Source organism: Nanorana parkeri, unplaced genomic scaffold (assembly GCF_000935625.1).
Source record: "Nanorana parkeri isolate BGI_ZX_2015 unplaced genomic scaffold, ASM93562v1 scaffold197, whole genome shotgun sequence".
Lineage (NCBI taxonomy): Eukaryota > Metazoa > Chordata > Amphibia > Anura > Dicroglossidae > Nanorana > Nanorana parkeri.
Genome location: NW_017306465.1, coordinates 307,701 through 333,292, shown reverse-complemented (window position 1 = coordinate 333,292; position 25,592 = coordinate 307,701). Strand labels below are relative to the sequence as shown.

General features: G+C 42.6%; 1 protein-coding gene across 1 annotated transcript in view; it reads right to left on the bottom strand.

Annotated features, from left to right (window-relative positions):
• CDC14B (cell division cycle 14B) overlaps positions 1-25,592 on the bottom strand; it is an 86,405-nt gene that overhangs the window by 21,794 nt on the left and 39,019 nt on the right. Inside the window, exons 2-6 of the mRNA XM_018555444.1 lie at positions 10,142-10,232; positions 5,787-5,862; positions 3,057-3,149; positions 2,035-2,111; positions 690-756 (exon numbers count right to left, since the gene is read on the bottom strand). Coding sequence (XP_018410946.1) covers positions 690-756; positions 2,035-2,111; positions 3,057-3,149; positions 5,787-5,862; positions 10,142-10,232 — 404 coding nt within the window. The remainder of the gene's footprint in view (positions 1-689; positions 757-2,034; positions 2,112-3,056; positions 3,150-5,786; positions 5,863-10,141; positions 10,233-25,592) is intronic.

Below are 25,592 nucleotides of genomic sequence, written 5' to 3'. Positions count from 1 at the left end.
TCTACTCCAGTTAGGTCACCTCTCTGCCTTTAGCTGGTGAATGAACAGTGAAGTAGCAGCAACAGACTGAAGAATCTCTTTCCTCCCATCATCACATTCCCTGTCATTATATTTGCAAACAGCACATCTGGTAGTAGCTAAACTGCTACCTTCCCTTCTCAGTCTGAATACATCTCTACAAGGAATAAACAGAAACCAATAACCTAGTCAGATTGGGTATTCACAATCTGAATTTAAAAATATACTTTTTAATGGATACATTCATTGGGGTTATTTTCTCTTCATCTGGAAGTCAGTTTTAAACCGGTCACAAATACTTTTTTCCAGTTTTTATCTGCCTGCTCATTAATTTTTACCAAAACGGATTAATTGTTGGGGGTAGATCCTCATACTACACAGCTGTTGGAAAATTTTGCTCATCTGATAGATCAAATCTGACTGTTTGCAGAAAGCTTTTGTACATAGGACACACTTAAAAAGGACTTCACAATCATATAATCAATAAAGCGGGGCAGGGGTTAATTAACGGCAAGTCATCTACTAGACCTGTACTACCCAGATCAGTACGCCACAGCTATAACTGTCTGTGGAGTCATTAGACTTGACTTTTGTGTTTTTCTCTGCTCCTTTTCTCCCATCCTTCCTGTAGCTTTTTCACTGTAAGAAATGAGATTCCTTTGACAACTCACCTTGTGAACAGCGTGGAAACAGTCAAGAAGAGTTAGATGAAAACTACAGGTACCAAACGAGGCATCCCTGCAACACACAGCAATCAATCATGTTAGGTCTTTGTTAACAGACCACTGCAATGAAGCAAATGGTTTTACACTACTCCTGTGGTTCTACAAGGATATAATAAAATAAAGGGAAAAAAAATGATTAAACATTGCAAAGTATAATCAAAAAGTAGTATTGAATTATGAAGTAATAGTGCATAAAACAAAACAAATCATGTACAGAGGACGCATTCTTCTACTGTGGGGCAGTGACCTGTGCAAACAAAAAAAGTATGCAACTGATTTGAATTAAAATACACAGTCTGGCCAATAAAAAGTCCCACACTTTAATATTTTGTTGGACCACCTTTAGCTTTGATTACGGCACACATTCACCATGACATCATTTTCATGTCAGAACATTTATTTTCATCCAGAGCTGCATTAATTTTTCACCAATATCTTGTAGTGATGATGGGAGAGTCAGACCACTGTGTAAAGTCTTCTCCAGCACATCCCAAAGATTCTCAATGGGATAAGGTCTGGACTCTTTGGTGGCCAATGCAGGTGTAAAAATGAGGTCTCATGCTCCCTGTACCACTCTTTGATTCCCATGAATCCTGGCATTGGAATATGCACGTGTCAACAGGAAGGAAAACAAAAATCCATTGATGGAGAAACTTGGTCATTCAGTATAATCAGCTGACCTTTTTTTTGGTGACATAACATTGCTGAACCTAGATTAATTATCCAATGAACGGCTCTTGCCCATTTGATTAGCGAATTCCAGGTAGTAACTTTTTTGGGGGCCAGGCAATGTATTTTGAAAACTTTTTTTTTTTTTTAAGTTTTGGATGGAGTGGAGAAGAGCTAGGGTCATAACTCCTTGCAGCCAGATGGGGCAAGACTGGCACAATTCTTATAGGAAGGAGTGCAGCCATTACCAAGATTGGCACAGATCAGATTTTAGCATTGAGCACTTTTAAAAATCTTTGGTACGGTTTCCGGCAAGAGCATCTGTCAAAAGGGATGAAGGTAAGACACAGCACAACAAATAAAATGCAGGGGGTGGAAAAAAGGTCCCTATTCTGTGCAACCACTCTATGAAAATGACATTAAAAGGAATAATAAGCCATATATGAATTATACACTGGTATACACAATCAGAAAGCCATGAAAGGCTGAAGGATGGATTTGGAAATCCATCGCCTGTTGATTCACAGAACACATGGTTCTGTGTTTATTTCAAACTACAAGAAATCAGCAAAAGGAACCATAATGCAAGGAGTATATAGCCATGTAAAAGATATAGTCTTACCTAAATGGAAGGTAAGAAACATTTCCCAACTGTAAGATTCTGTACATTTCCTCAGGGAGTTTCTTCAAGTATATTATCTGGAGAATAAGAGTTAAAGAAATATTAACATTTTACAAAAGCTTGCTTGTACTTATAGCTGCTTTAATTTAAATGTCTTAAAAGTAAAATATGTAGGCCAGATCTACAACAATACACAAATCGATCATAGATTTGAATACTGATCAATTTAGATCATTACTGTCAACATACATGAGTGATCAATATTCAAATGAATCAATATTCTGAAAATAAAGCTCAAGTGGTTGCATGACATTTTAACTCAAATCGATAAAAAACTAACCTTTAAAGCAAAGATTAATCTTCATTTCATGCCACATCAAAATGCCTAAATTTCTATAACATGACATATTAATTGATCGGGGAAGGCCAGTTGCTGCAGTTAGCACAGACAAATTTGACTACTTTGATGGAACTGCTGAAATTGGTCATTTTAATGTGTTTTAGCCTTTTCAGGGGTTTTTAACCCTTTGCTGAAGTCATAAGATTTATCAGAGCCGGATCATCCACAAGGCAAACTGGATGTCCAGTGGCCCAGCTACAACCTTCTTGTTCCTGCAGTATACCAGGGGGGATTGCACAGCTGTATAAAGCCATGCACTTGCCTGTCAGTTTATAAGGAAGGAAGCCCTTTAAGATATTTGGCATCCAAATTTGGCAGGCCAAATAAGGAGGCTTCTCTGTGACTTTTGCAATTCTTAATGTCAATCCAGAGATGGAGAGGAGGGACCTTCTACCTTGCCTCAGGCCCCATTCTGACAATCCATCACCAAGCTTTACACTGTCAGACATCCATCAACCTCTTTAGCATACTGTTCAGATTAAAATCAAGGAAGCCCTACCAACCAATCTAACATCTACAGGGTTACAATAGTTTGAAGCATTTACTTCTTAAAAAGTTATCTAACAAGCGCTAAATGCCTACTGCAGACAGCATGGTGTCACATGTTAATTCAAAGACTTACAGCAAAACATCCTATTAAAAAGGCAGCATTGGCTTGTTTTTTCGGGTCGTTGTTGGTGTAATGGACAATCTTCTTCTTTGTCAAAGCAAAGGACTAAAATAAAACAAAATAGTGTAATTAAGGAACATGAAAACAGCTATGCCAGAAGATAACAAAATGCAAAGTATAAAAGGAAGGCAGTAATGATTCCAGTAAAGTCATGCTATTTAAGATCTTTTTGGACCTGCCCCAAAATTAGACAATGCTAGGTATCCCTTTTTCCTGTAATTATTACATCACACCAGAATCAAGGCCCTGAATAACAGGCTAATCATGGTCAACTATTCTCCAACCTATCTCATACCTATATCGCCTTCTATGCCCCAGCAGTATTTTCACCTCCATATCAACCATTTCTCTCAGCTCTATTCTTTCCCATCCTTATTTCCCCAATTAACATTGAAAACTCAGCCATTCACATTTACCCAGTTATTTCCCTTATGCCAGTTACACTGGTCTCCTTGTAAAAACTTGAAACTGTTTTGTCTAAAATACAAGAACCATGTGAATTCTGGAAGAAATACACAAAGCACACCAAGATTCAAGATCTGTGGAATAATCCAATGTGAAACTTTGCTTCTGTACAGGAAATCATGTTATACAGACCAGTCAGTGCTGCTCTCCCTCCTGGTGCAGGGTGACTGGTCTTGTATCCGCCCCCTTCTGTAGTTTTCTGCAGGCAGCCAGTAGTCTCTCCCAAAGCTCTGCTTGGGCTATGTGCAGCACAGGGATGACGCCACTACTTTTACAAGGAAATCATTTTAACATCCACAGCTACTAATCTTATTTTACCATTATATGCAAATCTTGACTTTTCCTATATTAAAAAAAATATTTTTTTTTTGACCAATACGACAAGGCTAAGCTTGACTTTTACCATGGAAAGTCAAGGTTTACATACAAATTCAGCTACCCATCTCTCTGCTGGTTACCATGTACTGATGTAGAAGTCAGTGGTTCCTATTTAGTATATGCTCCTCAGAAGAACGGCAATGACATGGCAATTTACAGCACCTCCTACATTTATCGTTGCCAGATTAAATTTAAACCAAGAACTACCACGTGCCTTCATCTTGCCTAGTCAAAAGCAAGTCTATCTAGGAAGTGCCGATGTAGGTCGTTGGGGGAGCCCTCCGCACACCTCACAGCAGTCCCGGCCAAACAAGAAAAGATGGTGCTCACAGTGATATTGGTTCACGGATGGCGCCGTGCAGACACAGAACAAGCAGGGAATCACCAGCACTCAATCCTGGTGATGTTTGTCATGTTTTCTACCTTGAGGAAGGGACCCTGCGCGGCCCCGAAACGTCTGTTAGGCCCCGTTCACATTGAGCGATTTATTGCGCGGTAATTCCTGCGATATCGCGGCTATTTACCGCGCGATATCGCTCTCCAATGCATCTCAATGGGGCAAAGGGTCCTGCTGTCGCGGGTCGTGTGTCGCTACAGCAGGACCCTTTTTGGAGCGGATTTTGCCGCGATTCTCGCTTGCTCAATGCAAGCATTTGCGCGATATCGCGCAACAAATCGCGCAATTTGCGAATCGCACAGTGTGAATGGGGCCTTCTTTTGATTTCTATGACGCCTCTGTCCAATAAAAGGACAAATTTGCTTTCATTACTGAGTGCTGGTGATTCCCTGCTTATCTAGGAAGTGCCCTCATTTATTACATCTTCTAGTAACACTATTCATTTAAAAGGTCTAGGTTTGGGCAAATGCCAGTGGTTTAATCACTTAAAGCCTTCTAGTGTGTATGAGGGTAGCCATACGGGTGGCCGTTTTTTGCACAACAAAAGATACAATGCTGGCTTTCTCCCCGTAAAGCAAAAGATAAATATCAGAGAATACTGAATAATGAATCATTCCACTTTTTGTCAGTTGAGTTTTGACTTAAACATGTCTCCAAAAAACAACCCACTCCCCTGCCCATGGGTGGATAAGGATACTACTAGCACTACTGCACTCTGTTCTATGGGCAGCGACATGCAACACTACGTTTCCCTTCCCACAATGCAGTGCTCACTGCATGAGTAGCCAAATCACCAGATCACAGCATGCTAACATTAACAGAGTGGTGCACCTAGCAATGCAAGAACTGGAATTCAGGTAAACTGTTTAGGAGCCAGCAGGGAATAGGGTGTTGGAGGGTTATCTACCATCATTTAGTTTGCTTGAAGACAAAGACCCTCTTGAATTGTGACAGCTGCTGTTCTGTTAACCGCCTGGCTCCGTGCTGATAATGCACACATCTCCAAGCTCCTAAGTGAGCCCAACAGTAAACGCAGAGTCCTTCAACTGTAACATTTATGATTCTCCCTCACAGGGAATTGAGGCTGCAACCTAACAGCATGCCATCAGTAACAGCAATAGTAGATGTTACAGGTAACCGTAATGTCCAATAATACAAAAAGACAGCAACTGTAACTATTTAGAGCAAAAAGGAAGGGTTTTTTTTTTTTTTTAAATACTTGTATTGTGTAATATTGCATCTTTAAAATGTCACACGGAAAAGTTAAGTATCCTCTATGTAGGCATGGACATATTTTAAATTCCTGCACTGCTTACCATCCCACATGGCTCATTAACAGCAAAGAATGTCATGAATGGCAGATTCAATCACAGATCTCACCAAAACATTGCTGACAGTTCTATCGCTAATCTTCGTCTTTTTCACTTTGCAGCAAAACTCACCTTCATTTTCTTATTTAGCTTATAGCAGTATTTATACAGCATGGCCAAGTTAAGTGGTCCAAAGTCCGCATAGAAGCTAGAAGAAAAGAAATCGATACATAGAATTACAACATGAACAGCGATTAGGAAATAGTTTACACTGGATTAAAACTGAAGGTCGGGGCAGAAACCTTTGGGCATCATAAAAAAAGGTCATTTCAGCAAATCTGCCCTTCATTGTGAATCTAATGCTGCGCTTCAAGGCAGCTCCCTGTACTCTGCATAATGCGGCATTGTTTCCCTTATTTTCCCATTGTATGACCAGTGGCTGTTGTGTGCATACCAGGCCACCGGTTGTACAACATCCATGCCGTAGGTTTACTGATGCAATAATGGTGTTGCTAGCTATAGAGTGAGTCTCTGTACTGTCCACTAAATCAGAAGGCCATGACTGACACATGCCTGATCCACCACAAACCCTCCTACAGAATGCCGATTAAACTATGGGAATTTTAGCCTGATACAGCAGCAGCAAACAAACAGGAAGTGATGTCCGCACATCTGCGACCCCCTCCTTACGGTGTCCAAGCATAGCCTTTATTTTTATGGAAATCCACACCCACCTTGTTCGATAAAGCTGTATATTTTTAAAACACTTTGCTATGACTTCATGCAAATCCATTTAGACATTAAAATCTGCCTTGGGAATTTATATGGAGCGGGCAGAAATCTGAAATGTAAACAGTTAAAGTGGGCCTTTCAAGTCTGCATAAATAAATTCTAGGTCCAGGTTTAGCAGGGCCACTGTACATCAGCAAACCTGAACCAAAACAAGAACTATATGACTAATCTGTATTTTTGACAGCGGGTCTGAGAACCAGAACCCACACAGTTGTGCATTCCAAGTTCTCTGCTGCAAGGTTAAGTAACATTCTCTCGTCAAGGGGAATTTTACATTCGTTTTTGTGATTGTGAAGGGGTTAAAGTATATTTCAGCAAACCTGTTTGTTTTTTTAAAGTTTGGATAGGGAATGGTTGGGCGCAGTCACTTTATTTTTATATATTTTTTTTTTTTTTTTTAGTAGCGTATATTGGGATTAGAACACCTGTCAGGTTTTTATTGTGTCTGTGTCCCCCATAAGGGAGATTCGCCCTCTCCATTTGTCCTGGTGACTGTACTGAAAGAAGAAAATTCCAATATATGGGTTGTCACCAGAACAGGAATAGATGGGAAATCCCAAACTGGGGACACTAGTTCTGGTGACCCCGCTGACCACCAGGGATTTCCCTCACTTTCAAGAGATTGTATCTCCTTTCCTGTGGTGGCTATTGGACAGGAAGTGAAGAGAAATTTCCCCAATGGAACACAGATGGCGAAAAAAGCCGAGTTAAAACCCTCTCTTACTAAAAATCATTTTGTTACAGCCACCAATCTGAAATCAAACTTTTAGGGCAGATCTGGATCTGACTGGTGGCTATGAGGAAATATTTCTAGCTCATTAAAACACATTAAAAGGGCAACAGGTACACTTTGGTGGAGTCTGTTTAGACCGCTAATATTTCCCCGAAGCCCCTTAAAAAAGGAAAAGTAAAAACTTAAAAAAAAAAAAAGAATAAAAATATTAAAAAGTTGATAAATAAAAAAATATTTAAAAAAAAAGTTAAAATAAAAAACATTTTTGGTTTCGGACTTTTTTTTATTTCGGTTTCGAAATTTTTATTTCGGTGCACTTCTAATTACACGTGATGACGTCACAGGTCCTTAGACTGCTGGAGCCCAGGGGAGAAGAGGCTGGAGGGACCGCTCTAACAGCCAGGGGGAACCAAGGACCATTTCTCCTTTATTTTGATCCCTACACCAAAACAAGCATGTAAACCTAGCAAGGGTAATCCCACAGCAATGGTTAATTTTAATAAATCCTGGAATGCCTCATTAAGCATGTTTTTAAAAGCTGATTTTTTTCCCCCTTCACTGTCAAGTCTGATTTTGGGTGTAAAAACTGAACTATTATCCCACAATACAGCTTTATTTACACCTATGCATTTGTGGTCTGATAAATAAAAATTCTCCTTCTGCATCTTTGCTTCAGACTCCAGAAAGCACATACGTCACATGCTGAAAAAACCCCATAGAGCATACCTGAAACACAAGGGTGTGAATAGAACTTTTAACACGCAACAGCAAAACAAACACGCATCTCTCCTCCCTTGACATGTCATGTAGAAGTCATCTCAGATTAAAGCATTTGTAAAACTAACATGACACATGTAATCAGTAATCCTGATGTAATACATCAATCAGAGCTGCCAATGTAATGCACTCAGTCAATGGTAACTATGGAACGGTGGAAATCATTCATGTAGGTCTATCAAATCATTGAACACAATACACATAAAGTCTAATGACTAAACATAAAGCAAACACCAATTGTCAAAGCTACAGGACACTTGCTGGGTAGAGTATACTAATAATATGCCTTATCCTTTAGAATGTGCTTTATTGCGGTACTTGCAAAGACACAGACCACTATGAGAAAGCTTACTCCTCAATTTCTAAACTTGATGGCTGGACTGCTCCCCACTGAACATTAAAAGAGAACTATGGGGTAAGTGTTTTTCCCCATAGTTCTTTTAAGGGTGACCGGAGGATTTATACTAGCGTCCTCCCTTGACCCAAAGCTCAGTATAGGAGGGAGCTACAGCTTGGACGGATCCCGACATTACTGTCGAGATCCATCCAGCTGGCTGAGTGACAGTGGGCTCTGCCTATCTAGAGGCAGAGCCAGCTGTACCTGCCACCTCCCCGTCCGTTCCTCCAGTCAACACTGGAGGATCAGTGCGGGGAAGGGGATTCCCAGCAGGGAGTCGTGAGAGCAGTGTATGTCACTCTGCAGGGAGATGATCGAGAAGTGAGCGGGCGACGCTATGCGTTCACTCACTTCCTGATCTATTGAGCCGACAAGTGACAGTTGCATCGTCACACGTCGGTTCGATCTATGAGGATGAGTGATTTTCACTCACCTCATAGTTCGCCTTTAAATGTGAGCTTTGTAACCAATAGTAACGTTTGGGAGGTGACAGTCCCACCATCGACTTTAAGAACCAAAGTCTTCATGTGCATATTAGATTGCATTGAGGCTCATGGTGTTGCAGAAGAGGTTAACGATATGTGCAGACAAAAAGTCTTCATTAAGGGCCCATTCACACGTGTGGTGCCGCACCGGATCAGCACAGGTCACTGTTAGGGCACATAGAAAAAAACAAATGTTTTCTATGTGTCCCAGTCACATCACAATGCCGGGGTGATGGGCAGGGTGCTGTGATACAGTGCAAGCATGCTGTATTTTATCGCAGCGCAATGGATTACACCGCAGCAGGCCCCAACACTAAGGGCTTGGTCTTTTTGCACAACACCACACATGTTTGGTGTGAACAGGGCACATACAAACAGTTGTCTTCTATGTGCACTGTTCATATCATATTTGTGCAATGACGTGCAGAAAAACGCTGTTCAACAGACATGGTGTGAACAAGCCCTGAAGGTTTAGGTAGGTTAAGGTTTGCCTAAAGGGACACCAATCTCAGTAATTGTATCTTAAAAATGCATACAAGTAAGTTAACTATTCACAAAAATGTATCCGATTTGTGTACCACTCTGTAGATTCTCCAACCATCAGTGAATTCATGCTGACACTGTCCTTCCTTCTGGAGAGTTGCTACTTTTGTTCCCCATGGTCCCTGTGTGTGTGTTGTAAAGTAGTCATCGCTCTAAGATCGCTCCCGTGATGGACTACAATCTCACATGTAGTATGCTAATATGTGTTGAGATTGTAGTCCATCACGGAAGCAAGCTTGTAGCACTGGCTACTTTACAAAACCATTAGGTACCATGGGGAACAAAGTAGTCACCCTCCAGAAGGAAGGACAGTGTCAGTATGAATTTAGAGATGATTGGAGGAGCTACAGCCGAGTGATATACAAATAATCTACATTTTTGTTAATGGTTAAGATACTTGAATGCATTTTTAAGATTTAACTCTTGAGTTCAGAGTCACTTTAAAAGCCCTTTTAGTTGTAATCAACAGAAGTATACGTTTCCTAGCTCCTTACAATAACCCTCTATATGGGCTGGACTAGTTCCTGAATTCTCCATGCAACGGGACACCTCTGAGCAGAGCATAACAGAGGTCTTCAGGGCACTACTAAGGAAAAACAGGAAAAGCCAGATTGCTCATTTTCATCTGATCTTGCAGTGTGAGGATTACAGTAGCACAGATAATTAGATTTAAACTAATTGGAGGAAAAAAAATAATACAATAAACTGATTAGTGTTCGTACGTTACTCGGAAAGGTTCTATCATGCCCCATTTACTTACTTTTCATACAGTAGTTCATCATCAGTGGAGAAGTAATGCGTGCTTGGAGTGGGCTTTGGTTTAGAGCACAGGATGGAAAAGTATACCCGATCTGTGGGGAAGCAAAATCAGATCGCTTATCAGAAAATGATTCTTTATCACACACACCATGCTCTTATTCTATAATAAGATATACCTGTCATATAAAAGCAAAATGAACAGTAGTTTTATTTGTATGCCAGTCTAAGATCTTTATGATGGAAAGGTTTGTCACATTTGTATCTAACAAGAACTTGGAGGAAAATCAGTTTGCTATTAGATGCTATAGTTTTCTTGAAAAAGGATGCTGCCTGTTCAATATGCCGAAAAGGGAAAATCCCCGGTTCAAATCCCAGTCAGGACACTCCCTGTTCTCGTGTTGGCTCCTGTCTCAATTGGCCCTAGTAGGTGTGTATGTGACCTATTAACCTTAGATTGCAAGCTCCTTGAGGGCAGGGACTGGTGTGAAAGTGCATTATGTAAATTGTCTGTGCTATATAAATACCAATACTAAATAATTAAATTTCATTTTAAGCTGGTCATGTACTTTTAACCTTTTCCCAATGTACTTTTAACTTACTTACTTTTAGGTTGGACTTGATGAACTAATGTCTTTATTCAACCTCAAATACTATAACTATGTAACTTTTCCATGCTAAACACTGTGGATGGTACAATCCCCCTTCCAGTCTACTGTATACCGATAACCAGCACCCTCGGCTGTCAGAATACCTGAACAGTGACTGCAGCCATTAGGTCGCAGCCACTGTTCAGCCAACAATTTTCCACCTGCTTCTTTTGACAAAAGTCTAAAGCCAAATTTGAGAACTGTATGGCCAGGTTTAGTGTTCTCCTACACAAAACACTGCATGCAGTAATACCTGCTGAACAAGATTAACGACCCCTGTGGTCAAGGGACAGGAATAGAGCATTGTCTTTTGGAATGGATGCTGAGCTGATGTGATATGGCATTTGTCTGCTCAGCTTGCAAAGACACTATGGAGGGAATTTATCAAAGCTGAAGCAGACAGAAGCTGGAGCAGATCTGCATAGCAAGCAAACAGGTTCTCTCTTCAGTTTGTTTAGTTAAGCTTTCAAAATGAAGTAAGAAGCTGATTGGTTGCCACAGACAGCTGCTTCAGATTCGGTCTCCTTCAGGTTTGATAAATTCCCCTCTATGCATTTTTGTAATTAAAAATAAAAGTTTAACATAGCTACCGAGTGATATCCACTTTGTTTTATGACACCCCTAGTTTCTTGTTAGTCCTTTAATATGTGTTTGCAAATACAGAAATTAGACACATTGTAGACAGTATATTAAAATGTCCTAAAGTAGAAAAAAAAGGAAGGGAAGGCAAGTGGACAAGTTTAATATTAACCTCAAGCATTGCATAACAAATGCAATTGTATTTCCCAGTCAATGCATACCAGCTACAAAGCATAAGCCAAGTACATTGTAATACTATAAATACAATGTGATGTAGACACACCTATGAACACTCCCAAATTCCAGAAACAATACAGAATCAGCCAAGAGCAAGTGCACCCAAGTAATAAACTATGCAACTATGCACTTCAGTTAGTGACAAAAAATATTATTAGTTTAATAATCCATTATACTGCTAAAAAGGTTTGTTCCCAAATGAGGGGTTGTATATGTGTCATAGCTTCTCAAGCCTCAAGAACAGCATGTACTGCACATATACTCGCTGAACTGGCGAGTTATACACCTAGTAACTAGATTTGTCTTGGACCCTTGTAAGTAAAGATGGGCCTGGGCTTGGTGTGAACCAATTTTGCCCAAGCCCGCTCAAAACTGATGGCCACTCTCCCCCCCCGGCCCAATTGGTGGTGGCATTCCTGGCACAATGCACCCCTCCATAACAGATTGGGCTAGCAGGAGTGGGCGGCAGTCACAGTTTTGAGCAGCCTTGAGCAAACTGGGCTCACACAAACCTTGGGCCAGCTGGAGGCTCCCCGGTGGTTTGTTCTGGAGTTCAGGAATAAATACTAGTAGAAAGGATGGCAGCTGCATTTCAAGCTAAAAGCCACAGTTAGAATTTTAAAGAATGGTCCAGTGCAAGCGTATCATCGCAAAGAAATACAATCAGTTTGGCATGCTTCCAATTACACCAGATGTGTATAAAATGCAATCTACATATATATTTATTTCAGGGCTGGACAAATCCCAGGAACCTGGTTGCCAATGCTCCTTAAAAATCACCGCTGGCACCTAACTTTTGAAGTTTTCTCTAGTTTTTGTTTTTTTAATGGAACTGGCTCCTAAAAATCCTGCTGGTCCCTGGATTGGACAGACTGGCTCCCTAATTCCATAATAATTTGCCCACCCCCCCGATATAGATATATTCCCCCCTCTCATTCTAAAAATCCTAAACCCCCTTAAGTAAATCTATTTTCTCCTCTGATGTGCCTGTCAACTCATTTAATAACGTGAATATATTTAGACTTGGTGTATTTATTTGTAAGGATATGCTTTAAATGTATGCATGATGGATTGATTACAGACGTTCTGGGTTGAGCCTTGTATAAGAGAACTTCCCTACCTGTTAACTCCAACTCTACGAATAACCTCAATACGAGGGGGTGGAGTTCATGTAGTCCGTCTAAAGCTGGCCATACACCTATAGATTATATGCAGATTTTCTATGGTCAGATCGAAAAAGTGCAACAGATTCCCCCATCTACTCTAAACTGTATGGATGGTGGAATCTCCTGCTGGGCCAAGCTTCAGTATCTTGCTAGTTGGCCACCTGGCTCTCAAAATACCTGAACAATGCCTGCATCCAATCAGAGTGTTCTGGTATTTTGAGAGCAAGCGAGGCTGACTAGCAAGATGCTGAAGCTTGGCCCAGGGGGAGATTCCTTCATCCACGCAGTTTAGAGTAGATGGAGGAATCTGTTGCACCTTTTTCTATCTGACCATAGAAAATATGCAGATAATCTATGGGGGGAGGCCAGCTTTACACTGGACCAGTCATTAAACATCTAACCATGGCTACCTTCCTTTCTACTAGTATTGATTACCATTGGTCAGTTTAACATTGTTTCCTTGCTCAATGCAACTGGTCCATGGGACAATTCCCTACTCACTGGACATAGGTGCTGATGGTGACTCGCTGTCCAATGAAGAGGTTGGGGGTAGAGAAGTGATTTGCAATTGAGATGAGCAATGTTTAAAGTCCAGCCTATGTGACAACCACGTCTTCCTCCATAGATAAAGTGGAAAGATTTGTGCAGGAAGTGTTATTTGCTGGATCATAAAGTGATAATAAAGGGGGGAGCATAGAAAAAAAACAAAAAAAACTAATGCAGCAGCAACATCTAAGGACTGGTACAGAACAGAACAGAACAATAGAATTCATGTTTTTGAGTTTAGATATACTTTCATCAGGAGCTTTTGGTGCCACCTGTCATTATACGCAGTGTGGAAAATGTGATTACATCACAAGCTTGACTGCAGAATTAAAAACTGTTAACTCACTTATTTCCATTGTGTATTTAACTATTTGCCTAGACTTTGGTGTGTCTTCAAAAAAAAAAAAAACGCCAAACATTTAGATAACCCCTTAGCCTCAGCAACTTTAGTCAATTGCAGACAATAGAGCACAAGCAGCAAAGCTAACCACTCAAACTACAGTTCTCAGATTGTGCTAGCAAATTAGGTTTTAAGTCTATCAAGCATCGGAAGAACTCCATGTTCCCTATGAGTGTTATGTTGCCAAACATTGATGACTGCAAAACTTTTCTTGCCACAGTCCCAGTGCTTCACTACTGGTCATCAGCTTTTGACGGCATGCAAAGTCTTTTAAAGGGAATCAAAACCATACATGACCATTTGTGCAGTGCATGTATACCACATGCAGTGCCTTCATCAGTATGTGTGTAGAGCTGTACATTTCTGTGTCCAGTCCAGTTCAGTGACAGCTTACAATATGCCTGGTGAATAATAGAACACTACCCATATGGATTTGCAGGGGCTAAGCCAGGGCTGGCTTAGGAAACAATTATCTTAACCCTTGCATTGCAAAGGTCAAGTGCTTGTTTTGGCCTAGGAGTGAAAAAAAAAAGTTATATTCACCAGAACCTCTGAGCTGGCTGGCTGTTGCCCCGGTCCCACTTCTGCTCTGTTCCAGCGATTGAATGTCCCCCCGATTCCTCACATCCAATACACCGTATAAGACGTGATGACTCATGGGATGTCAGACTCCCGGAGCGGAGGGGACCAGTCTAAGGACGAGCCGTTTCGGAGGTTCAGGCGAGTATAACGATGTTATTTTTGCCCCTATGCGAAAACAAGCACTTAACCCTTGCACTGCAAGGGTTAAGATACACCTCCCCCACCCCGGAGTTCTTTAAAATTTGCAGCTGGTGCCTAACCTTTGGTGGGATTTACTATAGCAGTTGTCAAAGTTGAGCCAACTCCTCAAAAACCCTGCTGGCTTTTGGATAGGACAGGCTGGTTCTTGAGCTCCATATTTAAATTGTCCATCCCTGAGCGAATCAGCATTATCATTATGCAGTTTATGCTGCACATGGAACCATCCATATGAACATCTAACCCCAGAAAAGAACTCTAATGCCACTATCCCATGTCCCCATGCACAGACATGAGCAGTCACATTATCAGAACATTTCTCTTACAATTAGATAACAATCTGACCTTGTATGGGCACAAAATGATGGCAACAGATGAGCTCAGTTACTTGGAATGTTGATCAGTTTGGCTGGTAAAACACCCAGCAAATCTGATTGTAGTCTGCTAATCATGTATCACAACGCAGATAAACACAGTAAAAGGCCAATTAAAAAAGGCAATTAACATCAATTATTTTGGCCTGTGGGAGGAAAAGAAAATCTATGCAAGTGCAGGGGAGCATACCAATACCCATTATTTTTCATTTAAAAAGGATTTATCTTTACACAGATGTACTAAAGTCTTTGCATGCATGTTTCTTTTCATTAAAAAAAAAGAAAATCTTCTCGGAGATTGTTGAATGGTTTCCTGCTCCTTCAACCACTGAAACACCAGGAGGGTTATTCACAAAGCTAGACCAAGGATCAGCCGTAGCTGTGGCTGATCCTTCTGCTAGCTTTGGCCACCGGGGCTCTTCTTTTCAGTAGAACCGAAGGGCTGCTGTACGGGCTATTCACTATAGCCCGTACAGCTCCCGAAGCTGGTCGAGCCGAAGGCACGGAACAGCTTCACTTTGGGTTGGTTAGTCACTTGGCTGCCTTCGGCAGCTGTGTGAATAACCCTCCGGTTGTTAAACCCCCTTCCTGGCCAGGCCATTTTTCAGTATTCAGTGCTGCGGTACTTTGACTGACATTTATTCCGTCATGCAACGCTGTACTGAAATGAATTTTAGACAATTTTTTTGGGACATATAGATCTTCCTTTTGGTGGTATTTAATCACTGCCGGTTTCTTATTTTTTTACTATATTAAAAATTACCGAAATTTTTTTTAAAAAAAACATTTTTTTAAAATATTAGGTTATAATACATTTATTACCTAATGTTTTTTGGTAAAATATAAAAGACGGAGTCACGTCTGGTAAATATACACCAAACATGTCAAGCCTTAAAATTGCGTACACCCGCAAAAAACTACTATACCCAAAATTGGCCATAGGCGAAGCTTTAAAAGCTTTTACCGCTCATCAGTTTAGTGTTATCAGTGAATAATGGCCCTAAAATTATTGTTCACGCCGATGTGTGCTGGGATATGTAACATGTGTGGTGCAATGGGCGTAATTGTCATTTTCGCAAAGTATGCGCACCCAACGCATGTTTGCGCGCTTGTATGTGGGGCTTTATTGACTATGTGACTCTAATTTTTTTTCTTTTTGCAACTGAACTTTATTGTCATCACATAGTGGGCTAAGAAGCCCTCTATGTAATAGCAAAGTGGATGTGACAGGTCCTCTTTATGGAGACATAAGGGGGTCTTTAAGAAAGGACCCCCAAAGAAGCTGATGGAGAGATCTGCTTCATCAACTTCTCTCTAGCTTCTGAAGCCGGAAAGTGACAGCAGAATGCTGAAGTGATGTAATATACACAGGAGAGGAGATCGTGTGCCGATCTCCCTCTGATCCCCCGTCGCAGACCTACCGTGCCCCGCCGGACCGCTTGTATGTAAACTGGTATTGTTGTCCTTTTAAAGTCTGTCAGTTTCCCACTTGTGCGCGCCGTGCAGTGCACACGAGTGGGCGGGGCTAACAGGCTGGAGAAGACTTTATGCAGTGGTCCGACTCTTCCATCATTCCTACATGATCTTGGAGAAAAATTAATGCATCTCTGGATGGAAAAAAATATCTGACATTGCAGAAGCTTATGGAAACAATGCCACAGTAAAGCATGCCGCAATCAAAGCTGAAGGCGGTCCAATTAAATATTAGAGTGTGGATTTTTTTTGGGCCAGGCAGAGTATATTCTCTATTTTGTGGGCGACTTAAAGTCCCACTGTAAAGCTAATCTGTTGGCATTCCGTTGCCCAGAATGTGTGGAAAACCTTCCTCTTTGCTAGTTTTGTGTTCTGTTTAGTATGTGCCAGGATACAGAGAGGGGAATTTATCCAAACTGTAGCATCCAAAATCTTGAGCAGTTACCCAGGGCAACCAATCAGCTTCTCTCTTCAGTTTGTTCAGGTAAGATTTGAAAATGGAAGCGAGAAGCTGATTGGTTGTTCTGGGCAACTGCTCCAGCTTTTTGATAAATTCCCCTCAGAGTGTTTGTGACCACCCATCCTAGATCCATCAACCAGCATCATCCCATTCTATTAGGGAGTGTGGGGTGCCCAGTAATGCCCATTTTGTTAAAGAAACCAGGTCAGGTACCTGCCATTGTAGGACTCTGGTTCTTCTAATTCTATAGTAGTTTGGCTTAAATTTATGAGCAGAAGGCTTTTGTAGCCGCAGATGCATTTGTGCAGCCTTAGGCCTCATTCACACTAAGCGACATACCTTTAGAAGCAGATCCGCGCGGCCGGGATAGCGCGACTGTTCGGGGCGACGGTAGCGTGACCTTCACCGTCGGGCTGCATTCAAAAATAGCAAGATCGCGCAACATCCGCCGAAAAAATGGTCCTGCAGGCGCGACTTGCAAGCGCGACGAGTGACATGGAGCTGTACATTAAAATCATTGGCCGGCGATATCGCGGCGGAAATCCGCTCAGTGTGAATGGGGCCTTAGTTTACCTGACAAAATTACGCAAGTAGAGCTGTTTATATGATTATGTATGCTTGGCCACAAGGATATTGTTTTATAGCATTAAAGATGCATTTCTGTATAAACTAGGGCACATATGTAAGATACATATTTATGTATGCGGATAGAATGGTGCATACAAGGCTGCACACTGTCCTATAGTCAGACTCCGCAACCTGGCAGCTCACCGATCTGTACTTTTAAATCAGGCAAGGCAGCACAAACTTGGCTAGCAAAACCTATCTGCGCCCATCAAGGAGTCACACTTTTTGGAGTAAAAACACAAGAAGCGGGATAATGACCTGATTCTACACCAGGGACCTGCACCTATGCCAGCACTTCTATTTTCTATTACACTGCAGCAACTTGACAATAAAGTCTCGGGGCTTTTAAGAAACTTATTTAGGGCTTGCAAATGCCAAAATATATTTAATAAATGCACACTTCTTCAAAAAAGAAAAAATATGCATTCATTTTTTTGGCACTGAAGCAAGTAAAGCATTGCAATTGTGACGTATTAGATTGTGGACACAATTGCCTGCAGACTCTTCGCCCCGTCCTTGTCTGTACATTGGTACGGATATTCAGTAACGTGAACGGCGGGAAGAATGAATGGACTTTCAAGTGTGCTAAGGTCACCACACTTGTATGCCATTGAGAAGTACAAGTCCCTCTGCTGCGGTGGCTGATGAGATTTGTAGGTTCTCCATTCATCCTGTCCAGTCCTATGATGCATCAGATGCTACATGGGTTGGCACGCAGCCTTGTAGGTCTGGACCAGAGCACGTAGTGGAGGGTAACAAAGCCGTGTCTGAAAGCAGAATCTACAGCATTGTCGTTTTTGAAGAAAATATTCCACAGCAGTTTTTGACTAAAAAGGAAAGATGCATGGCAATAATAATGAGCAATCCAAGTACACTTACAAACAAACTATTTAAGGGTTTTCTCAAAATGTATCTAAACCCAGACATTAAAAATTGTTTCAAAGAACAATTCCAGGCAAATGACTAATTAACCCCGTGCAGTGAAGACCCCCACAAGGGTAAAGTTCTCATTTTGATCTAGGGTGTAAAGTAAAGAAAAAAGATATACTCACTTGATCCTCTGTCCTGCCTGCTAGACCGCTCCCTGCAGCCTCTCTCCGCCACCGCTCTGGAATGTTCCCGCATCCTCATGTCTAATACACTGTATGAGACATGATGGCTCACAGGTCAGACTTGCATGAGCTGCCTGCATGCTTCTTCCCTTGGCTCCAGGCCCTTACAAAAAAATGGCCTTAAGCTGTACAGAGCAAAATGTCTATGTGAAGAAGGTCTAAGTCCTAGCCAAACGTTGCTTACCACCAGCCATAGTCCGCTCATGTACTGTTTCAAAGATGCTCTCCTAATACCACAACAAAGATCACAAGTTCATTTCTAAAGGATTTCCCACACATACAACTGATTACCTATTAATCATTGATTTAACTATTAATTCATCAAGATACACTCTGTACAAAATTAAATATTTTCCTTCTAGAGGTGGCCATACAATGGACCTTTCTTTTTTCACTTGCTTCGCCAATATGGTCAGCTTAACCATGTATCTTTCAGCTACCTGGATAGTCATAAGCAGGTTGTATAGTGCTGGCACCTCGTTCTGGGGGAGATTTGTCCTGGACCTTCACATCTGTGTTTAAACCTAGAAAGGTGGTTTTAGCACTGACTGGCCTTAAAAGAGAACTATGAGGTAAGTGTTTTTCCCCATAGTTCTCTTAAGAGTCACGAAGGACTTATACCAGCGTCCTCCCGTGACCCAAAGCTCAGTATATTGCGAGCTACAGCTCACAGTATACTGAGACGCTGCAACTTGGACGGATCCCAACATTACTGTCAATATCCACCCAGCTGCGTGAGTGACAGCGGGCTCTGCCTATCTAGAGGCAGAGCCAGCTGTGCCCGCCTCCTCCCCCATCCGTTCCCACAGTCAGCACTGGAGGATTGGAGAGTCAGACACTGACAGTCACGGCTCTCTGCAGGGAAGTGAGCGAGCAACGGTATGTGTTCGCTCACTTCCCGATCTATTGAGCCTACGTGTGACAGTTTAATTGTCACACGTTGGCTCGAATTAGGAGGATGAGTGATTTTTCACTCACCTCATAGTTCTCCTTTAATGGGTCCCACTGCTAGGTTTACATAATGTGCCTCCTAAAAGCTTCACCTGCCTCATGTTTTCAGCTAGTACACCAACGACTGCTGCACCCACTACCCATCAAAAGGCCAGCCAAAGAGAGACTGCTTCTTCATCTCTCAAATAATTAAGAGTAGGTGATGACGTCACCTATACAGTTGACAAATCGATAGGAAATTCTACAATCAGATTGTTATGCGTGTGTGGATAACTTTAGAACCATGGAGATGTATAGAAGCAGTAACTGTATTGTCAAAGGATCTTTCAGATGGTGGGTTTTGCGAATGCAATGTTCTTATAAATTTTGGGAAAAGGTAAAAAATATCCCCCAAAAAAGTAGAAAAAGCACCGATGACATCCAAACCAATATGGCTGGAAAAGCGCAACCACACCTGCCGCACAAAATTATCCTGCATTGATCAGTTTAAAGAGACCCGTTTCAGCAGATCACAACCTAAAAACTTATAGGATGTAACAATAGAATGATAAAGTTGATAGAACTGTCCTAAAAAAAATTAATAATAATCAAGCACGTTGTCCTATGAAACAGCCATTCACTTCAGTGAATTATGAGCAGCAAACATCCCTGGTAGCCCATAGAAAAGCCGTGCAGTCTTTCTATTTACACAAGACGCCACGCTGAAAAAAGCAGATTACAATGGAGGGAAAGGAGCATGCACAAACGATGACTGAGCCTTAGAACAGCAGCTAAATCAGTACGCACGTCACGCACTTTGTAGTATTAGAAAGAGAGCGTTCATAAATCAGCCGGGTATTTTTAGTAGGTTTGATGCTGGCTTCAAGAGATGAGTCAAGGTTTGCAAACACACTAGTGTTAGAAGAACACAACCAAGGCTTAGAGCTCAAAGAAGACACTTTGCAGGAAAGCACCGGATTAGATAGCAACAATAAAAGTTCAAGTACATTTACAGGGACCTTGGATTTTTTTTACCCATTCCATGGACAAGCCTACATTATTTTTTACAATCACTCCCTTGCACAACTGGGCTGGTGCAAGTGACCTTTGCAACAAAGATATCTAGGTGTGTATTTTGGTGCTTGGGGAAATATTAATCAACTCCAAAACACAACTAAGAAAACTGTAAAAAATAAAAAACAAATACAAGTCTATGTGTAAAAATAGGAATTTGTGATCGCAGGTCAGACCATTGATGGAAGTGTGTCAATCTGGACATCCTTTCAAAGGTTTGACTTCCAACAAGAACCAACATGAACCACACTAATTCCTTAAGATGATCATAGCAGCTACTATTAACAAACAAAAGTTACTTTCAGCAAATCTTGCTTTAGATTAGACCTAATCAACCTTTTTAACACCGAGGAACCCTTGAAATAACGTTTTAGTCACAAGTCACTGATAATGACTGTATCTACAGCTCACAGTACATTAACATGATGGCCAGAGGAACAAATGCCCCTTACATTTGGAGTCAGTGGGTAGAATCCCCCATTACGGATAGCTAAAATCATCATTGGTTACTTATCTGAAAGACAGAAATTACTCAAGGAACCCTACAGTAGAACAAAACCCTGCTTTAGAAGATGCTGGGAAGGTGGTCAGTGGTTATATATATCTGAGAAGCACAATGTGTTCATTGCTCAAGGAACCCCTAACACCCTCTGGGGGAACCCAAAATCACTTTCTGCTCTCAGAAAACTGCTGCTAATAATCACCATATCTACAGCTTATGGTACATTAACATGATGGTCAGTGGGAAGTATGCTCCTTACACTTATGGTCATTGGGATGATTCCCCCCTACAGAAAACTAAACAGATCTTTTGTGTCAGTGGTTATGTATCTGAGAACTTACTGAAGGAACCCATCCGTTCCACAGAACCCTGGATGAGAAAGGCTGCTTTAGATGATGCCAGGAAGGGGGGACAGAATGTTTATGTCGTTCTTCCACTAGTTTTAACTCTCTCTTCCCAGTAGTAGAGTATTGTTAGCTATCAATTATTGGAGAAAGTTTGGAGTTTAGGCGATACACTTTATTGGTTAACCTAAGTTACTAACAATGCAAACTTTTCAGGATTTTATATTAATAACATAAAGCAGATCTTCAGGATTTTCAAACTTTAACCTTAGCAGTGGGGCTACCCCGCACTGCAAGGGTTAACTGCTCATTTTGGTCTAGGGAACAGAAGACCATATAGTCACCCAACCCCCTGTCCTTTAGTGGTGGTGACTGCTAACGTTTCTGAACGTCCCACGGTGCCCTCACGTCTAATGCAAGCGAATGGACCTGCGATAGACGTGATGTCAATGGTCCTTAGACCGCCAGAGTCCAGGGAAGAAGAGGCTGCATGGCCCGGTCTAGCAGCCAGGCAGGTCCAAGGAACAGGTGAGTATATTATTATACAGGATTTCTATAGCACCAACAGTTTGCACAGCACTTTACAATATAAGGAATACATTAGAGATGGTATATCTTCTTGACTTGCACCCATAGACATACATGACCAGTTAACCCTTGTAGTGTAACTTTTGAAAATCCTGGAGTTCTGCGTTAAGTTAGCCAATAAAGAGAATCACATCAAATAAACTCCAAACTTTGTAACTACAACTTTATAACAAGCCAGCCTAAAAGGTGATCACTGTCCATCCCTGAATGTCACACACGAACAGAAGGGAACTTGCTACAATGAGTAATCTTACCCTCCAGGATGGTCACCGCATCGGACGGTAGCTCGCTCTCCTCAGTCATGATGGAAAATAAAATAAAGGAGGGAGGAGGTGTGTTTGCCAAGCGCTGGCCCTTCTCAGTTGTGTGGACGGAAGAGGACTACGTGTGACAAGCTGGCACACAAACTGGCCACAAAGCCCCTGCACCCATCAACTCGCTACTACAGATCACAAGCAATCTCTTCCTCTTATGTCGGATCTGTTCAGTCTCTTCCGCCCTCGTGCCAAGGACTTGTCTGCAGATTAGGACTAAACAAAAAAAAAATCAGGCGATCAGCAGATGAGGAAATAAAACTTGTCTGACACGATATCTTCCTCGACCAGCGAAACCGACGTCACCGTTCGGATCGGCTGCACCCGGATCAAGGGATGAATGTCCGCCGTACTGATCTTAGTACAGGCCACGCTCACTGACGCCCTGGAAACACAAGTCGGGGTTTGTTATGGATCTGATCTGTACAAACAAGGAGCGAGGTGGGCGTGGTCCAGTCGTGCGCCCGCCCCGTGCTCCGATTCGAGTTCTCCATTGGTCCCCGCCCCAGCCGTTGCGGAAAGGAATGCGTGCAACCGCCAATAGACAGCGCTGCTAAAGTTTAAATGGCCCTGGCGGGGGCGGGGTCTAGCGCCGCCCACGTTTAGTTGGCGCTGCTACTTCGGGCTGAACTCAGGAAAAGTTGCTAACCGCACTCCCTCGTACTGAGAATAATGTAGCATGTCACTGCTCAGCCCAACCTCTGACACCAGTCCATCTCCCTCTGCTCCGCCCGAGTACCCGCCTGCTGTTGCCAAAACAATCCTAGCTAACAAGGCGTCGTGGCCCTCATGAAATCTACAGAGGATGCAGGGGCGATCGTCTTGCTGGCGTCCTGTGGAAAACTTGGCGTCCCCTGCGAGTGAAGGGCCCATCTGAAGGGCCCCATCAGTGATTAGAGGCCATGACTCCAGAAAGGTATCAATGGACCTCAATAAGGGTCGGCACCTTAAGCTGAACTTTGTGAAACCGAACTTCCACCTGCACCACCTAGGCAAGAATGGAATGTTTGTGGGTAGGTCCTTCCAGCGGTGGAAGAGACACCCCCTACAGCTTTCCAGGCAGTAAGTTGGATGTGGAGACGCAGGCCTAAAGTAGTATTAAAGGAGAACTATGGGGAAAAGAACTATGGGTTAAGGCTTTTCCCCATAGTTCTCCTTAGGGTAACGGGAGGACACAAACTAGCGTCCTCCCGTCACCCTAGGCTCAGTATACCGCGAGCTCTAGCTCGCGGTATACTGAGACGCCGCAGTATACCGCGAGCTGCTGCTCGCGGTATACTGAGACGCTGAAGCGGAGCCCGACAATTGTGCCTGGATCCGCCCAGCTGCGTGACTGACAGCTGGCTCTGCCTATCTAGAGGCAGAGCCAGCTGTACCCTCCCCCGTCTGTTCCGCCAATCAGCGCTGGCGGATCGGAGGGGGGAATCCAGCCCCTCCCCTGTCACGGCAGAGAACAGTGACAATCGAGAGGTGAGCGAACGCCGATATGTGCTCGCTCACCTCCCGATCTACTGAGCCGACCTGTGACAGTCTCATTGTCACAGGTCGGCTAGAACCTATGAGGTGAGTGAAGATCACTCACCTCATAGTTCTCCTTTAACCACTTGCTGACCGGGTGTTAAATCTCCTTCCTGCCCAGGCCATTTTTCAGTATTCAGCGCTGCAGTACTTTTATTCAGTCATACAACGCTGTACTGAAATTAATTTTATACCATTTTTCAGGGGACACAAAGAGCTTTCTTTTGGTGGTATTTAATCACCACTGGGATTTTAATTTTTTACTATATAGCCAAAAAAGCACCGAAAATATATACGAAAAAGAAAAACTTTTCCCTACATTGTTATGAAACATTTTTGATCACCCCAATTTTTTGGTAAAACATAAGTCTGGTAAATAGACACCAAACATGTCAAGCTTTAAAATTGCGTGTGCCAGCGAGATCGCAAAAAAGTACCATGCCTAAAATTGGCCATAAACGACGATGCTTTAAAAGCTTTTACCGCTCATCAGTTCAGTGTTATCAGTGATTGATGGCCCTAAAATTATTGCTCTCGCTCCCACGTTTGCAGTGATATGTAACGTGTGGCGTAATTGTTGTTTTCGCACGTAGGTGCCCCTGATGTTTATAAGTGCATGCATGCGGGGCACTTTATTTTTTTGCTGTATTTTTAATATGAGACTTACAAAAAACGCTTGTATGTTACAGCCGGTATCGGCTGTTTACATTCCCGGCGGGATTCTGCCCGCGCACACAAAAAAAAGACGTGTATTTACGTGATCCTGCCGGGAACTGACAGCCGTCCACACGTGAAATGCCGGTGGGTGGACGGCAACTAGCTAAACTCGAACTTTTTTCAATAATTTATCCAGATCAAATTTACATCCTCCAGCAAAGTATTTCTTTACATTTTTGTCCAAACACTTAGGCCGGGGGTTAGTCACAAAGCTGCTGAAGGCAGCCGAGTGAATAACCGAGCCGAAGTGGAATGAGCCGAGCGTCGTTCGGCTACTCACTTCAGCCCTGTATGGTTGATTTCAGCCGTAGCACATCTAACCAAGGAAGGGGGGCACTGACTGGGCCAGGGAGGAATGGATGTCATTGGAGTAGGTTGTGGCAGCCAGGCAGTGGATGAATGTCAGCAAGGGGTGAGGTGGCCCAGGAAGGTTACATGTCAGCGGGGAGTGGATGAATTGGCTAGGAAGGTATATCAGTGGGGAAGGTTGAGGCAGGCAAGGATGAATGAATGTCAGTGAGGGTTGGATACATTTCCAGCGGGGGTTTAGGGACGGATGTTAAAGGTGAAGTGGCTAGGGAGGCATAAGAGCCATAGGGATGGGGAAAGGGTTTGGGAAGAAATGGGTGGATGAGACAGCTGTAGCGAGATGGATGTCAGTGCAGGAAAGGGATGTGGCCACTTTATTAGTTACACTTTGCTAGTACCGGTTTGGACCCCCTTTGTTAAGTTACCCTTGAAGTGATCCCCTATGCATACCCATCTTTCCTCTGACAGATACAGATAATTCCAGTAAGGAACAAATCAACAACTGTTCCTTTTTTTCTCCATAAGCCATATTAAAGGAGAACTATGAAGCGAGTGCTTTTCACTCACCTCATAGTTCTTGCCGACCTGTGACAATGAGACTGTCACAGGTCGGCTCAGTAGATCGGGAGGTGAGCGAACACATACCGGCGTTCGCTGACTTCTCAATCCTGTCACGGCAATCTGCCATGACAGGGGAGGGGCTGGATTCCTCCCTCCCCGCTCCGATCCTCCGGCGCTGACTGGCAGAACGGACG